The sequence below is a fragment of the Mus caroli genome, chromosome 11 (genome assembly GCF_900094665.2).
Source record: "Mus caroli chromosome 11, CAROLI_EIJ_v1.1, whole genome shotgun sequence".
Classification (NCBI taxonomy): Eukaryota; Metazoa; Chordata; class Mammalia; order Rodentia; family Muridae; genus Mus; species Mus caroli.
Genome location: NC_034580.1, coordinates 72,369,897 through 72,388,507, shown reverse-complemented (window position 1 = coordinate 72,388,507; position 18,611 = coordinate 72,369,897). Strand labels below are relative to the sequence as shown.

The 18,611-nt window shown below is 44.0% G+C and overlaps 1 protein-coding gene across 5 annotated transcripts in view; it reads right to left on the bottom strand.

Moving 5' to 3' along the window:
• Positions 1-18,611, bottom strand: part of Ssh2 (slingshot protein phosphatase 2) — a 244,958-nt gene continuing 226,347 nt past the window's right edge. For all 5 annotated transcript variants that reach the window (XM_029483719.1, XM_021178063.2, XM_021178064.1 and 2 more), the window contains 3 exons: positions 18,141-18,341; positions 10,041-10,875; positions 1-6,857 (listed from right to left, as the gene is read on the bottom strand). In XM_029483719.1, coding sequence (XP_029339579.1) covers positions 4,767-6,857; positions 10,041-10,875; positions 18,141-18,341 — 3,127 coding nt within the window. In that variant the 3' untranslated portion in view covers positions 1-4,766. The remainder of the gene's footprint in view (positions 6,858-10,040; positions 10,876-18,140; positions 18,342-18,611) is intronic.

Sequence of the window (18,611 nt, the reverse complement as noted above, 5' to 3'; positions counted from 1 at the left end):
TTTGTCTTCAAAATAAAAATTTATTCAATCTGTAACAAGAACATTGAATCTGCACATCTGCGCACAAGTTCACATTTAAAAACAGCGGAGCACATCAGTAATAATAAAAACAACTATGATACAAGTGGGACATCCCAACCACCAGGATTAAGGAAGGAGATGAGACCACTCTTTATATTCTGCTCTGAATGCCTCAAAAAGTTCCCAGAGATTCCAGGGAGCACCTGCTTTTAATAAAATGAGAGCATAGAGAAGTTTGGGATAGCCTGGACAAAGGTAACAGTCAGTGCGAGTCTTTTGGACTTGTTTGGGTTTCAAACAAGTCTTACAAACAAAGTTTAAAGGGGGGAGGGAGGGAAAGGCACCTTTGCTACGCCAAGCAAATCAATCAAATAAAACAAAACCCATCATTTCCCAGAGGGCTTACTGACTAGGACACATGTCAGTTTCTCAGCTTTCCATTTGGGGTATTTGCTCTCTGTAGACAGGATGCTGCCACCAGCATTGCTGTGAAGGCCGATGGCAGCACCAGCCCTATACCTGGGGTGGGGTGGGGCTCTTCAAGCTGGTAAGAGGTGATTCCAGTTTAGAAATCCTGTCCTAGATCTCTGGGGCACTGAGAGGAGGCTGGTTTTCTTCCTAGCAGAAGCGGGCCTAGTCACCTCTGCTTCAGGCTGGAGCAGTACAGAAGCACCTTGCAATAGCTCTTCATGGCATCAAGAGGTCCCAAAGCCCTGGGGAGAGGAGCGTGCAGCTTCCTGCTTTGGTGGCAGGCCGTTTCCTAATATAGGTGCCAGATGAGTCGAGGCAACGCATACACTTATGTCCAATACATGCTTGATCTTTTAGTTTGGAAGGGGTAACGAAGTCTATGATCTTTTAAGTTGGATTGGTGCTGAAACAACGGAATGTCACCTTGTCTACCGTTAAAAATCGAAAACCAAACAATCATACTATCCATTCACCATCACGACCATCACTAGGGAGACACACCAGCACTAAGAAATGACTGCTGGATGCGAGTGCAGGACACAGAAGGAGATCGGCTCCACACCTGACCCACTTTTCACAAGGGCTGACAATAATATGGCATTTTCTCTGGGGGAGGACTCATAGGACAACCATGGCTTCAGAGCCTGAGGCCACAGTGATGATGCATATTTTAATACTCACAAAGTAAACAAAGTATCCACAGATAGTTGTTTGGAAAAGCCAAGAAAAAATGGCTTTTCTTTAAAATGCCCTTAAAACTTTTTGCATAATGCTTAGAAAAAAACAAAAACAAAACCCCAAAAAACCCAACTCCCACAGAACATCTTTACTGAAAGAGAACCTCAGGTGCAGTCCTGTGAGCCACTGTCAGAGGCCTTCAGAGGAAACATCTGGGCTCAGGAGCAGGAGACCTTGGAGCCTGGGATGTGTTCCCAGGCTGTCCCTGGAGCTCTTGGTAGTTCTCAGAATGAGAAAGAAGGAAATAGCAGTAGAGACAAAGGTACAGAGCAGGAAAACACTAAAATGCTGAAGAGGTGGGGATGCAGGAACAGGAACAAATATGTTAAAAAGAACAAGAGGCAACTAAACTGAGATGAAGTGCTCCCTACTATACTGTGCCCACACCACCCACTGCTGCTGTTTCCAAAAACAACAAAGGGCTGGGGTCCTCTCCCTAAAGTCAGGTATAGCTCAATGTAGTCAGGCTATAGCTCCAATCCTGCCTGCTCCTGGGGCTGTTGGCCCAGGCACTGAAATGTCAGCTCTCCTGTCTAAGTGCCACATGTATGCTTATACACTTTTCCAGACCTACTGACAGGACTACTGTGGTCTTAAAAACAGTAGAGAGAGACAGAGGCATTGAGCAAGAGCACTAGTTAAGCACTAGTCAGGAGGTCAAGGTTTTTCCTGCTTAACAGTTCGTCAGAGTTAGGTCCAGGCTTTCCATGAACAGAAAAAACAGACAGACAATCTGAAATTATCAAATGCTAAAGTAAAAAGTCTTCAACAGCTTATTATGCACCCACCTTAGCCATAGGCATGACTTAGGAACAACCCAAGTGTTGGGGTTTGCAGGGCTGGCAAGACCCTTTGGCATAGCTGAATTATAGACCCTGTGTGGAAGATACCTAAGCAGGTGAGTTAAATGATAGGAAATGCAATTAAGAAGGAAGACAGCATAAGATGGTTTCTTCCATTCTTTAAATCTTGAAAACAAAACCAGGTGTTGTCATTTGTCTGTCTGCTCCCCAGTCCCCTCACTGGGCATTTTCTCAGTCTCTGCTAAGAGAGATGCAGTGAGGATATTCTACACTGGGAGATGAGAGAGCAGTGTCCATTGTTGATAATGTGTGGCATATGGATGCTACTTTTTTTGAGACAGGGTCTCACTCTCTAGCCGAAGTTAGCGTTCAGCTCATAGTGATCCTCCTGCCTCAGCCTCCCAAGTGCTGGGACTGCAGATGTGAGCCACTACACCCAGCTTTTATTATTATTTTTGGTGATGCACTCTCTCAACCTTGATGTAAACATTCCTCACCCTATCGTAACTTCTCATCCTTCCATCACACTGGTAGACAGGATTCTTTAGCAGATGGGTCCTGGAATCCACCATCTTGCCTCCCAAGCCTTCCTCACAATGAAACATATCACCTAACGAGACAACACACAAATATCCAAGATGCACAAAGATGTAACATTTAAAGAAACTACCGAAAGATAGCACAGGTATATATAACTTCTATACCACATATTTCCGAAGGTGGTCGCTAACTGCTTCCTGGCAGCAATGTCAGAACCAACCACTTTTTTTTTATGGCAAGTGGACTCCCAGCTCTGGAGCACTTGAAAATGGCTGCAGTCTACTTCTCCTGCATCCTACTACCTGCTCCCTCCAAAGTCTGCCTCTAATGATAATCTGTGTGTCTGTTTATTTCTAACTAGGGCTATGATGAATCAAAAACCTAAGTCCCTGGCTCCTACTCAGACAATCCTCAGCAATTCCGACATCAACAAAAGCAAGCAGGAAGCAAATTTGTAGACCTCTTCAGTTTTGCTGAGCTGTGTTGGTTATCTCCAGATGTTTTTTGTACTATTCTCAGAGGCATATTTGTAGTAGATAGGCCAGTGTTTAAGAGCAGCAGGCCAGCAACAAAGCAATGGTATCCTAAGTGGGATCTGTGCTCTTGGCTGAGCTGCCCCAGCCTCTCAGCCACACACGGGGAGTCTACTAGTTTGGGCAGTGAAGACACATATCTGGCTGCGCTTCAATTACTGGCAAACAGTGACCTGGGACTTCAGCCTCACACAGAAGCCAGCGTTCAGTGTGATCTCGTGGGAGTCTGCAGGGGTTTCTTAAGAGGAAGTACTGAATTTGGCAGGAGCTGGCAATGACAAGTTTTCATTTAAAACAAATAAAGATTTCTACCAGAAACTACCAGTTTATTTCTGGTGTCTCTCTCTTTTCCAGTTGCAACTCTACTCCTTAACAAGAATAAATCAAAAGACCCACAATATCAACCATGAAACATTTAAAAAGTGACATTATGTACATAAATACTGTGTATGAACTGTAGAGAAACGACAAACCTTCTAGGAAAAATTAGGGGAAAAAACTTGTGTCAAGTGTTAATAGGTTTGATGTATGTAATGTAACAAAATATAATTTGTGAAATTAAGAAAAGGGTAGGATAGGAAAACAGCAAGAGAGAAGAAATCAATTGGAAAACCACGGCCATTAAACTCAGAAGGCCCACAGAGTATTCAAGTAACAGGGTTAAAAACCCACAGTATATATTCATTTTACAAGAACACACTGACTTTGCTGTTTTTCAAGCCTGTTTCCAGGTCTTCAGTCGGGAGGCTGTGGCAGAGCCTGTCATCCGGCAGGTGGGGATCCGGCAGGCAGGCAGGGCCAGGACTCACCTGGATGGAGTCCACTGGCCCCCACAGCAACTCAGGGGCTGCATTCCCACCTTCTCTCCTAATGCATTTCTCTACAGATGACCTTGAATTTTGATTAGGGTTCCCTTTGACTTTCAGATTGTTTTCTTGGGGAAAATTATTTGCTTCGTAGGTTTCGATCAATAGGCCAATTACCACTCCTTTTTTTCTGTAATGATCGATGCCTTTTGGAATATCAGAAGAAATGGGAGTCTCAATTGCCTGGTAAAGCAAAGCAGAGCCTACAACTTCACAGACTCCAAAAGAGGGCTTGGAGGAGAAGGCTGAGAGCAGTGACTTCCCTCTGCCCTTCAGCAGATAGGTCACCTCAGGCCTGGGTGAGCATCTCCAGTTCCCAGCTTCAGTGCCACCTACCCCATCTGTTTCTTTCCCTCAACCAAGTAGGCATGTCTTTTCTCAGAGGGCAAAATGAGAAGAGACAGGTGGCAGTTGATTGAAAAACAGCAATTTGCCTTTGATAAAGGTGCTCTTTGAAAAAAATTTTGAGGTTTGAATTTTAAAAAAATAAAAAAATAATAAAATGATCTTGCCATCCAAATCAGTACACATACATACACACATACATGCATGCGTGCACGTGCGCGCGTGCGCACGCACACGCACGCACACACACACACACACACACACACACGCAAACACACACATACATACATGCACATACACACATGGAAAAACCCAAACCCTGCATGAGCCAGGAACAGTAAAATGACCAAAAATATTATAAAATTAACCAATAAAGTGCATGTTCCTTACATATTACACCACCTTTTTAACAAACATTTTCTTAGAAAATCACGTGTGTGGGCTCAGGATCACATGGTGTTATAGAAGGGGTTGGTTGTCCGTTTTTTATCATTCGCTCTTTTCAGTCTTCTAAGGGGATGAGTTCTGCCATGTTGCTGACGGGGCGCCACAGCCAGCCCTGGAGAGGGGCCTGTGTACTGCAGACCCTGTGTCTGTAGCAAAGGAAGGCCTCCTTCAGAACTAGTCAATTCTGGTCTTGCCTTGGGGAGCAAACACTGCTGACTGTAACCAAACTCTTTGGCATACTGCAGACTGGGCCTCTCCACTGGTTTGCTCTGCACAATACACTCTGATGTTTTGAGTTGCTCTACAGAATACTTGGTGGGCTGTGGGTTCTGGTGGGCACCTGTGCTTTCTGAGGGCTCATGGGCCATCAAGGCATGCATGCCTGAGTCTGTTCTGAGGAAGGGCTGAAGCAATTTGAGATGAGGGGATTCTGAGGAGACAAGCTCTCTATCTGGTAAGTAGTCTTTACAAAGGTCCAGATAACCCAACTTGGCAAGGGAAGCTGAGCGCTTCATTTGGGATGTTTTGGAAAACCCTGCCTGGAAGATCACTCGAGACTCAATTTCTTTAGCGTGCTCCTTTACCACACCATGGCTGTGGCTGAGATCTCTTATATTTTCACTACTAGAGCTATGTGGGATTCTACAGGCTTCAGGTGACGGGTCTGGTTTTTTCTGTAACACACCAACACTGTCACCAAGTTTGTTAATTAAACTTAGGTCTTCGTTAGTTAATGGGGAGGATGTGTGTGCCATTCCACTACCACTGGAGAGGAAATGCCCCCGGCTGTCCTCCCAGCTAGCCTGCTCTGAAGAGAGTTCACTGTCGGTGGCACTGCTTTGCTCTGTGCAGCCTTCCAGGTGAACCACAGAGTGGGGAAGCAAATAATCCAAGCTGAAAGACGCTCCCTGGGTACTGCAGCTGACCAAAGGTGCTGCTGTCTTGAAGGGTGTGGATGGGCAGTCCCCTTTGTCTTGAGGGCTACTTAACACAGGGTTTGGGTCAGCGGGCCTGTCACACTCAGAGGAAGAACGAGGCAGAGGTAGCACTTGGGGATGCAGAGAAACTTGACTGGGGTCTAGAGTTCTGTTCAGATTTTCATCCAGCGCACAAAACATAGTGATAGACTTCTCCATCTTCACTTTCCTCAGGCCTTGTTTCTCACCCTCTTTGCTGGGTGTCGCCTCCCCTCCTGGCTCGGTGTGACCCAGGGATGTCACTGTTGGTGTATACTCAATGATTTCTATTTTCTTGGGAAGGGGAAGAAGGATGGCCTGTGTCTCACATTCCTGGTTTGGAACCACAGTCCTCTGCTTCTGTAGGCCTCCTTCCTGCTTCTTACTTCTACTATCTGACCCTAGGCAGTCCTGAGGAGCTGGCAAGGAATGATGCCCCGGCAGCTCGCAGTCTGGCATGGTGGGATTATGCTCACAGTGGGATAGTGATCCGGCTTCGGAACCACTGCATTTCCCTTTACCCTTGCTCGGCTCGGCTTCTTTGAGGAGAAATGAATGTTCTGGGGTAGTTTCATCACTGCTCCATTTTGGCACTAAGTCTGCCACAGAAGAATCATTCTTAGAGTTTTTGCGATTGGATAATGTGGGGCCTGCAGAGGCTGTACCATGGTTCTCTTGCTCTTGTCGCAAGCGCTCTTCAAACTCCAGGGTGGCTCGCCTCACAGACCCAGGGCACCACTTAGCACCAGAGTGCATCCCTGGGCCCCAGTCATGTTCCCCCTCAACTGGTTCTTCTTCTTCCAAGTCTGCTGTGGATGAGTGTGTGGTCAGACAGCCTTCCTCCGGGGCACACTTCCCTGAGTCTCTAGCTAGTTCTGGCTGGACACTACAGAAACTCCCATCCTGCTCCCAATGTCCAGGTTTGTTCTCAGGGGCTGGCACCCTCTCCAGGGGCAGCTCGTGAATGGTGCTCTTCTTTGGTGTGTGGCATGGGTTAGAGAGGATGTCTCCTTTCACCTGAACCTGCCCAACTCCTTGACTGATGGACTCAATTTCAGTCACAATTTCTTTGACTGAAATTGCATTTTCTGAGTGAGATTGCATGATGATGTCTGGGCTGACAAGTTCAGTGATTGCCTATGAAGAGAAAATAGTGAGATAGTTATGGCAAATTGTGGCCTCACTGAAAGTGCTAGTATTTCACTTAGTAACCCTGTAATCAGAGAGAACCTGTCTATGAGAACATAAGTTACGGTGCCAAGTGCATAGGTTCACTGTACTGTCAGACTACAGGAATAAAACAGGATCCATCAAGGCAGGAGGCAGAAAATGCATTATAAGGTATACCACTGTTTACTAAATTTTGTTCTGTTTATTAAAGCAAGATTTTAATTTAGGACTTTGTTTTAAAATCTGCAAATAGCTATAGGAACTTTTATAACCCATATTTTCATAGTACCACTAGCATCCAGGACTTAGACCATAAGGAAATAAGTGAAACCTTTTCCTAGCTGGCTTATTAACTTCTAATGTGACAGTAACTTACCCAGGTGGTGACAGTTCTTTCAAATGCTTGGTGGTCAGTATAAGACAGGGTAAGATGGATATGTCTGCCATCTGATGTACAATCTGAAGATTTACTGCTATTTTCTCTCTTAATAGCTTTCAACACATCACCCTCATCACTGTTCCTCCTGGATGGGAGAATGTGCTTTGTATCTGACCTCACAATCTCTAAATTTCTTTCTTCTTCTCTTTCTGTCTTTCTCTTTTTCTTTCTAGATTTTTAAGTCTTATGTGTAGTGTATGCATGTTTGCCTCATGGATCTATGTGCACCATATGCATGCTTAGTGCTCTCCTAGTTGGAGAATGCATCTGATCCTGGAAATAGAATTATGAATAGTTATGAGCTACCACATAGGTGCTAGCAATCAAACCCAGGTCTTCTGCAAGAACAGGTACTTTAAACTGATAAGCCATCACTCTAGCCCCTTCCTTCCTTCCTTCCTTCCTTCCTTCCTTCCTTCCTTCCTTCCTTCCTTCCTTCCTTTCTCACCTCCTCTCCTCAGGGTTTCTCTGTGTAGCCCTAGCTATCCTGGAACTCACTCTGTAGATCAGGCTCTGCCTCCTGAGTCCTGGGATTAAAGACGTCTGCCACCACTGCTGGCTCCAGCCCTTCCTTTTCTTTTCTGAGACAGGAGAACACATTACATAGACTAAGTCTTGAACTCAGAGATCTGCCTGTCTTTGCCTCTTTAGTACTGAGATTAAAAGCATGTACCCCACACCTGGCAATAATCTCTAAATTTCATGCGGCTCCTTCTGGGAAAGGTAGATTCTCAAGGGAATCCCTCTACTTCTTTACAAGGTAGATATTTTACTCCTGTCCAAGGCAATAATTCCCATGGATTTAAGACAAGACTCTCCCAACCCCCGCTTCCCCTGCAAATCAGGTCCCACTGCAAAAAAGAAAAAAAAAAAAGAAAAATTTAACTTCAAAATCTATACATGGTCCTTTTAAAAGTCAGTATGACTGTCAGTCTCTTTTGTTAACATTTAAGAATTGTGCTGGTCTTGATCCTTTAGAAGAGTCTTAGTTGGTATAAACTAACAAGGTCAGTCTTGCCTTTGGGGAGAATCTGCCAGGACCTCACGCAGAGGTGATCTTGGCAGAACTGGTGAGCCTGGTATGTGCACGGGCCATGGAAGGAGTACTCGTATGACCAAGGACTCAGTAGGAAGGCTATTTCTGTCAATGCCACCACACTGACTGGTTCATAAAGAGAGCTCAAATGTTCTGACTTCCCATAGAAATACAACAAACACAATAGAAGTAGTATTTTTGGAGAAGAAATAGCAGATGAAGGCAAAGTAGGAGGAAAAGACCAGATCTCAGGTATGTAACCAAGGCTGGTGATAAAGCTCAGTTGGCAAAGTGCTTGTCTGCTATGCACAGGACCCTGAGCTAAATCCCTAGTACTGCAAAATAAATGCATAATGAGGTCCATTAAGATCATTAAGGCAAGTTTTGTATGTTAGAGTAAACTTGAGACTTTGTTGAGACTTTGTCTTAAAACAGACAGACAGACAGACGAAACAAAGCAACTTTTTTTTTTTAAACCATCTATGGCATTTCCTCTTTCTTCTGAAATAGTTTATAAGAAATCATTCATCACCAGGCATGGTGGCACATGCCTTAAATCCCAGCACTTGGGTGGCAGAGGTAGGTAGATCTTCTGAGTTCTAGGCCAGTCTCGTACCACTGAGTGAATTGCAGGAAGGCCAAGGCTACACAGAGAAACTTTTCTTGAAAAACAAAACAAAACAAAACATATGCCACTTGGGAATCTTAGGATTCTGGCTGCTCCCAAATTTATCCTCCCAAATTACCGTTTGCTTTTTGAGCTCCATAGGACTGGAGATAAAGTCTCTGGTCAGCATCACTGAGCTCAGCACAGACATCTTGCTACTCCAGCAACTATTTACACGTGTCTAGCTTGTGAACTTTCGGAGACAAAATGTTTCCCAAATAAACCCATCTTCTCAGATGCCACTTCACTCAGGTGGCACTGTGGCACCTCATCACTGCTCAGCTTTGACCTGAGCCCCAGGGTCCACAGAACTGCCTTTGGCTAGTTCTCTTCTGGCATCATCTCCTTTCAGAAAAGCTTCCAACAGGGGATGGAGAGATGGCTCAGAGGCTAAGGGCACGTGCTGCTTTTGCAGACAACCTGAGTTTGATTCCCAGCACCTACATAGTGGCTCACAACCATCTACAATTCCAGGGAAACTGAAGCCCTCTCCTGACTTGTGTGGGCACCAGGCACACATGTGGTGCACATTTATACATGCAGACAAAATATTATAATGCACATAAAATAAATCTAAAGTGACATCAAAGCCTAAAAAGATAAAATCCTTAAAAAAGCGCCCCATTTTAAAGGAAGGTCTTAGCTGGATTGTTTTCCTATTTACTAGGGAAATCTTTACTAACATCAAGAGTGAATCAAAGGGCTGAAGAAAAGGCTCAGTGGTTAAGAGCATGTACAGAGGACGAGAGCTCAGTCCGCAGCACCTATGGTAGGCAGCTCACAAGCCCCTGCAACTCAAGCTCTCTGGGCATCTTTGCTCATGTAAACTGCCAGCTCACACACATATTAATGAAATAAAGGTTAGGGCGGGGGTAAAGCTCAGTGGTGTAGCCTGGCTTAGCATGGGTGACCCCCTACCCAGCCTCCCAAAGACATTAACACAGCAAAGTCTCCAATAGTTTCTTCGGTGAGAATTTCATTAAATAGAAAACCATAAAGCAGTTTTACCTTCGACTGGTCCTCATCCACAGAAGACTCTTCAGAGGCATGGGGCGTATTACTCAAAGAGCTGCTTCTCTGGTCATCAGCTGCCATTTCTGAAGGTGCCACTTCTATCACTGACAAACGACAACCCTCACTCCTTCCTCCACCTAATTCTTCTATCCTTGAGTGAGAAAAAGACCGAGACCGGGTTTCTTGAGAAAGCTCTACAAATTTCTCTAGGGCACTAAAAAAGTCAATACGATCTGTACTAAAATCCGAGATGGCAGCTTGGCAACTAGCTTGGGGGCTTGGTGACTCCAGATCAGGTGACATGGGGAGGTCTTTCAGTCGCGATGTCAACTCTTCCATTGGCAGTAGGTGGACATTCATGTCTGCTTTCAGGGCGTCTGTCTCCAAGTCTTCCACAGCTAAGTCTGGGAACTTGTTGGCAATGTCTGGGGCCTGTCCAGGTTGGAGTAAGGCTTTAGATGCATGGCAGTTGTCAAGAGGGAATTTTGATTCACTGAGACAACACCCTGATGAGCATCCATTGATGTCATTTAAATTTAATTCATCTTCAATCTGTCCAGCACGAAACTCTTGTGAAGAAAACTCCAAGCAGATGACTCTTTCTTTGGTGTGCAGTCCTTTCTGATTTGCATCTTGTGGGACCACATGTTCCATAAAGACGGTAGGCATGGCTGCAAGGTTCTCCACAGTCTTCACCTCAGCGATCTGGTCTGCTGACGTGGTCATCTCCTTCTTGTTGAGCTCGAGCCCAGGTTTACAGATGGGTTCGTGGTGGTCTGAAAGGTCACTATCTGAATGAGATCTCCAGAGTTTGTTATGCCGCTGTTTGCTGTGAACAACACAAACAGGTTTGTGAAAACAGTCAGCATCTTTCCTGGGGAAACCACACCCAGAGAAACCTTATCTCCTGCAAATCCTTGCTCCTATTCACTGGACCAAGACAAAAGAACACTGCAAAAGACGCACAACTCATGTGAACAAAACCCAAAGCAAACAGCAATAATGGCTAAGATCTGAATTGTTTCAAGACAGACCTTCACTAGAGTCCCGGCTGACTTGGATGAAACTCCTGCCATCTCATGGGTAGACCAGTCTGCCTCAAACTCGTAGATATTTCTCTGTCTCTGCCTCTAGAGTGTTGTGATCTGACTTTTTTCTGTAATCAGACTAATGGTACCTGAAATTGTTGTTAACAGTCACTATTGATAATCAAGTTCTCTCATGGCATGGGTAAGTGTGACCTGTTGACTTCAATCTTTTTAATGTCTTTTACTGTGTTAATATCCAACAAGTGGAGATATGAGGACAACTTGAAATAGTTGGTTCTCTCACTCCATCACCTGAGTTCTAGGGAATCTATCTCAAGTTGTCAGGCATAGTGGCAAGCACCTTCCCTGATGGGCTATCTCACTGGCCCTGTCAAGTGTAGAAATAGTTCTCCAAATTTAATCTTTAAATAATCAGTTCTTCCTGTTAGAAGTTTTCTTGAGGAAATATTTTAAGGGTATATGGTTTTTACACACACACACACACACACACACACGACTGGGGTTCAGTTCCTAGTAACCACATAGTGGCTCAAAACCATCTTTAACTCCAGCTCCAGGAGATCTGATATCCTTTTCTAGCCTCTAAAGGCACATGGGTACCAAACATACATTCAGGCAAAACATCATACACATAAAATAAGATAAATAAATCTGCTCCTCTCAAGTCACAGGGATCTATGTAGAAGAGTAGGCAGAAAGATTATAAAAGCTAGAGGTGAGGGAATGACTTGAAGAAACAACATCTTCCAGACATGACAGGGCTGCCTCACATACAAACTCAGACTGTGATAGCACACACAGACCTGCATAAGTTCAGATAAAACCTCTCAGCACAGAGAAAGGGACACAAATTCTTATTCCTAACCAAGAAGCTATTTGCAATAGGCATTTGCTGGGAAAGGGGAAATCAGTTTTCTCCACTAGGGTGGCACTGGATATGTCATCAACTATGCTCTAGAGCAGCTTCAACATGGGTACTGTGGCTTTGGGGTGCTATTTGTCTTACTGGTTTTTATTTGTTTTGACCTATGCCATCTTTTTTTTTTAAAGAGGGAAAGAAAGGTAGGAAGGTGGAAGAAGATTTGGGAGTTGGGGGAGGGAAAGGAATACAATCAAAATTTACACAGTTTTTTTAAAAAAATTAAAATATCTAAAATCTTAAAAAAAATGTTTAACAATTTAACCAGAAATAAAACAAAACAACCCCCCAACCTAAAGAACATATAAATTACTCAAAAAGAAATAATCTTTTGGAGGTTTATTATTGGAATACGAGCTTATGTATTAGCTTTTGTTGTTGGGCAGATGTGGGGGGATGGTGATCAGGATCCTTCTTATTTTTATTTCTGAGGATGACCATAGAGGTCAGAAGAGGAGTCAGATATCTAGAAGCTACACCAGTATGGGTGCTGGATACCGAAGTGGGTTGTTGAGCCTTCTATCCAGCTCCACCGTCTTTTGTATGTGTATGAAACAGGATCTATGTGGCCTTTGCTGACCTGGAGCTCACTATGTAGAACTGGCTAGTCTTGAATTCACAGAGCTCCACCTGCCTCTGCCTCCTGAGCGCTGGGGTTAAAGGCGTGTACCACCATGTCTGGCTAAGGTGATCATTAAGTTAGAAAGTAAAGGAGGCCTAGTAAATGTGGATTGAATATGCTGTTATAGAATGAAGAGGATGAGTATAGAGGACAAGCCTTTCCCGAAAGATCTTAGAACTTGAGACAACACTTAGGAAAATGTGGGCCAAAGAGGGCTCTTTATCAACCCCAGAGATCACTACATAGTCATTCTTTGGTTATTTCATGAAGTGCAGTCTGAGATGGGGACAAGTTTACTTCAAACTACACGCTTATAGGAAACACAATTCTCAAAAACCCAGCCAAAATATCTCAGCTGCCTGTACGGTTGGTCAGGATCACCTGCCCAGGGATTAGATCCTAAATATGGTGCTTGACAGTCCCCATGATTTAATAGCAGACAAAGAGTTACCTAACTTCTGGGTGGAAGGGGAGACTCGGCTTCAAACAACTTGCCCTTGGCTTGGGGCCACATGTGGGTTCTGCTGAGTCATGTGCCTACACTGATGTGACCCTGTTTCTTCTCAGCTCTACACCTGCTCTCAGCTCCCTCTGCCGCCTGCTGCTTGGGTGGGACGCTCGACTCAGGCCTTCACAGCAGAGGGTGCTTTCCGTCAGAGGGAACAGGTCAAATCTGTTTATGAAGACAAGCTATAATCAGCTGGCTGGGTGTACAGTAGAGCTTTACCCTTTTCAAGCTGCATGACCTCCAGCCACCCCTAGGAGGAGACAACATAACACACATCACACATCTCAAGTAAGGGAGAGGCAAGCTGACTGCTTTGAGAAAGCATGGACTAAACTATATTATTACCAACCAAGGCCAGCATGCTTCCTGTGTTAGCTTCTTTTCTTAGTTCTGGAGGCCTTTGTTTCCAGGCCTAAATACCACCTGTGCTTTCTGATTTCCACACTGTCACTCATTGTGGGGTTGTGCAAATGGGTCTTCTCATTCAGCACCATAAGAGAATTCCTGTGATGATATGACTGAGGAGACAGCTTGGAGGGTAGCTGTTCTCAGCCATTCTTCAGTATAAAACAGCAGCTGATATTATTAGCCAACAATGAGAAGTTTCCATAATCTCAAGAATTCCCCAAAGTATAGTTTTTTGTTTTTGTTTTTTTAAATGCTTGCAAATTGCTTATCAGTCAGGGCTGGGGAGACAGCTCCGTGGTTAGGAATGATTGCTCTTGCAGGGGACTTAGGTTCAATTCTTAGCACCCACATGGTGATTCACAACCATCCATAACATCCAGAGAATCATGCCCTCTTCTGACCTCCATGGTACCAATCATGCATGTGGTGCACACACATACACATAGGCAAAACACTCATACATAAAAGGAATAAAGATAGTACACTGAAATATCACCAGTCACGAGGAGATATGAGATGGGAGCTATGCTAGTGAGTGTAAACAGTGATGAGCTAACATCACAGCCTGCTGCTCAGCAGGGACTTCCTTCTCTTCTTGGGGGTTGATGATCATCAGAAAATACTCCTTTGAGCCTTGGGAATACAACTGACACCTACTTATAAGAGAGTAAGAGAAAGAAAATCTAATCCAAAGACTGGCCTGAGGCAGAGTGGTAGGCACACTAACACAGTCCAGAGACCACCATCACTGCTACAGCACTACACCTTCATGTGCTCCCTGCTGACCTGGAACCTCCTCCCTCCTGAGCTCTGTGCTGATCATAAGTCCCTTCCTCTCCCTTAAAATGTTATTGCAGGTGGTTTTAAAGAATTAATTAATTTTAAGATTGAATCTTACTACACAGCCCAGGCTATCATGCAACTCACTATATGAAGAGCAAGCTGGCCTTGAATTTACAGAGATCTGCCTGCCTCTCTCTGCTGAGATTAGGGGCATGCCCACCACACCCGACCGTAAAACATTATTTTGGCTAAAATGTTTTCAAACTCCATCACTGTATGTAAATGTATTTTCATAAAGTGAAATAAATATTTCACAATTAGTTTGTCTATATGGTTGACAAATAGTCTTAGCTACTATAAACATTGCCAGGGACATTCTTTTGGCTGCTAAGACTTCAGTCTCTCAGAGGTGTCATGCAATAGAGTGTAATATATGGGTCAGGGGGCATTTGTGCATCACTGGTTTGCTGGGAACACTAGATTGCTTTTCAGTGGGGCTCTGCCTGGTGTATTCTAATGCTTTGACATTGACAGTACTCGGCACACAACACTAGATCATATCTATTATTTTAAACTGGTAATTTCTAATCCAGCTGACCCCCACACCTCCTATTCTAGGCAGGCAAGTAAATAAACAAGCTGCCAAAAAGGAACTTCAGAGTTGGCGTATGGCCTAGATGATGCAACCATGCCTCAGATCTCCCCTCCTTCGAGTGGCCCCTGACCTGAATTTGGAATCATGTAAACACAGGCACACATATGACTAGGCTACTCTGGGAAACAGTTTAGTTTTCTTATTTATTAGATGATCAGGAAAAAAAAACGTAACTGATAAGATATATACGACATTCTATTCTCTTCCTTCTGCTTTCTTGCTACATGTTAGGTAATAGCATCAACTCTTTAAGAAATGTATACAGAAGAAACTACTGCTAGAAGTGTAGGGCTAGGAGACTGAGGTTGGTCGTGGTTACCTTCTAGGGGACTAGGAAAGCAGTGTTGGCACTTCCGTGAGTTGTGCATGGTCCTGGATATTTTCAATTATTTAGCCAGAAAGCTATTTTAAAAAATCCTTTTAAGCCACAACTAGGCTTGGCTGTCATGGGACCAGAAATCCATGTCCTTTCATTTCAGGCTCCTTGCTCTGGGCTGACAGCTATGTCTAACTAGACTGCTCTCCACCAGAAAACCAGGATAAGAATCGAGCCCTGCTATCTCTGGCCCTCATAACCAAAGTGGGCATGTCTGAGGACATGACACACAAATTCTCTCTAGCTTTCCTCCCTAGCTTTCCTCCTGCCCCCTTTACACTGGAACCTAACACCACAGACACATGGTTCAGCTTGCAAATGGTCTGCTTGAAATTTGAACCTGTCTGATAGAGCATAAATCTGGCAGATGCTTGTGGTAGCAGGAAGAGCTTTATAATTCGCTCTTCTTGCTACCACCCCACAACTATTAAAACAGAAAAAAAGTACAACATGAAAAATACCAACAGTTTAATTATACCATCCTTTTTAGGTCTTTAAGAGGAAGAGTAAACCAGCCTTTGCTAAGCTACCAATGATATTTTGAGAAATGTAAGAAGGTCTTTGCATTTCTGACATATGGCTGGGGCCCTCATGCTCTCACTACGACTGTAATCAACTGAGATGTTACTATAGAAACAGGTTACTCAGAGGTCACTGCACCAAGAAGCTTCCTCCAACAGACAACAGCTGGCACAGCCAGCCGAGTACCCAGTGCTGCTCTGCGGAACTACAGTTAGAGGATGCTGGGATCACAACTCTTACTCTCTGAGAGCCACCATGTGTTTCCTATGATGTGAAAACAAGATCCAGAAAAAAATACTATTAAGGGACAACCAAACTTTGGAAGTTGTCTCTGTCTAACTGCCTTTCAGGGAGTTCCCCCTTCCTCTGTAGACCACTCCACATAGGTGACAGTGAAATGGAGGGACAGTGAGGCTTAGTTGGATTTGGTTCTAGAACATTCTTTATGAGCAGTCCTGGCAGTCAAAAGTGGCCTAAATGATATCCCTAACCTGGACATCACAACACAAGAGATTCCAGAGACACTTCTCATGCCATTTTCTGGGGAGTCGGTATGACTGTGATGGTTGGAGGCAGGTTGATGTCAGTGGAGAAGGAAAAAAAGAACAAATATGAATGTATGCTTTTTTGGTAATCATGGAGAGAAGAAATGATGAGAAACAACCCTTAACACATAGTGGTATATATATAAAGAATGACTTAAATGCTTGGAAGATGAGGCAGGAGGCTTAGGTGCTTTGGCTACATAGTAGGTTCAAGGCTAGCTTAGGGTATGTGATAGCCTGTCTTTAAAAAACCAAAATGTGTTATTTTATGAAAAAAAAAAAAACCCAAAACGAAACAGTAAACATAGACCTACCTACCTACAGACAGGGTCTCTCTATGTAGTCCTTTCTGTCCTAGAGTTTGATATGTATACCAGGCTGGCCTTGACCCTACAGAGAACTGCATGTATCCAAGTGCTGGAGTTAAAGGCACTGCACCGCCTCTCTCAACTGCATATTGATGTTTTAATTTTACAGATGGGGGTCAGGTGGGGACTAGAAACACCAAGTAACTTCTGAAGGCTGCAGGATACGGGTGAACTAGGAACAGAAACCAGATCTAGGCTCAGTGGTTAAGAGCACTCACTGCTCTTCTAGAGGTCCTGAGTTCAAATCCCAGCAACCACATGGTGGCTCACAACTATCTGTAACAAGACCTGATTCCCTCTCTGGTGTCTGAAGACAGCTACAGTGTACTTACATATAATAAATAAAATAAATCTTAAAAAAAAAAAAAAAGAAACCAGATCTAATGATGCAAATTCTGTGTTTTTTCCTGTCTGGAGTTTGCCCTCCCTTTATGAATCAGGCTCAGGAAGTCGGGATGGAACAGAAAAGGAAAGGAAAAGGAAAGAGGAAGTGTGATTTTCTGGTTTATGCTGCCCTTCATAAACTCATTTAAATTTTTTTCCTGAGATTCCTTTAACATCTAAGAAAAACCACGTATTGGGGGAGGTAGACTAGGGAAGGGAAATCAACCCAACAGCTTGCAGTAGCCTGGGGCTCCAGAGTAAATACTGAAGTTGGCAGGACACGTAGCGTCCTTCCTCTCAGGAGGTCACATGAGGACATTGCCTAACATCCGTTATGTGTGTGTCTGGGAACATGTAATATTTATGCTCTCCTCAAATGCCTAGGTACCTTTTCCTTGTGCCAAAAAGAACCTCCGTGCCCTATCCTCTGATTTAATGTGAAAGTATCATCAGATTTGGTGCTAGAGACCTGGAACTTCTGTGAAACAGAGGACTGAGTATTTTCCCAGCTTCTCAAGACAGAGGCTCAGATGAAATCATTCCAAAAGCTGAGTAAATGGGAGGGGCTGTTAGTGGAAACCATAATGCTATGCTGTGGTCACATTTTCACAATTCTTTGGGGCTGGAGGGTGGCCCCTCTGCGTGGATAGGCTGGAAGGCTATTTAACATTTTGTTCTGTGGAAACATAGCCCAGATTTGAGAGTCAAGATCAAGTCATGAGACTTGCTGGAGTCAAACCCTGGCACCAGCTGCAACTGCTTTTAGACAGCTGTGCTATTACTCTAAAAACACAGCTTAGAACTGTTCACAGGGAAGCAAACCAAGTCTATCAAGCCAGAGGATTTCAGCCTGTGACAGCTCAAGTCATTTACCATATGATGCAAGAGTAGCTGAAGGAGATGTTAACTCCGAAAGGTAATGGATGAGAGGCAAAGAAAGCCACTCCCAACCCACCTGGCCAGCAAGATCCCTTGGTATTCTTCCAGTTGTCTCATGAAGCTGGGGTTAGGCTTGGTCACTGTTCGTCTTTCCTTCACATAGTCATAGGCTCGATCCAGATTCCATCCATACTCCTTCATTGCATAGGCAATCACAGTGGAGGCTGAGCGACTCACCCCCATTTTGCAGTGCACAAGACATTTAGATCCATGTTTCCTAGTTGGGAAAGTGAATTGAAAAAGGATGCTGATAGTACAGTGTAAGGGCTGGGGTTCAGGTTCCTGTATTGCCCTCCCATTCTTTTTTTTTTTCTTTTTTTCTTTTGCTATGCAATGTTCTCATCTTAGTACATCCATGTGCCTCTATGATCAAATATGAGGATTAAGTAGGCAGCTTTTTCTTTTTTTTTTTTTTTTTTTTTTTTGTTTTCTTTGTTTTTTTTTTTTTTTGGTTTTCTCTGTATAGCTCTGGCTGTCCTGGAACTCA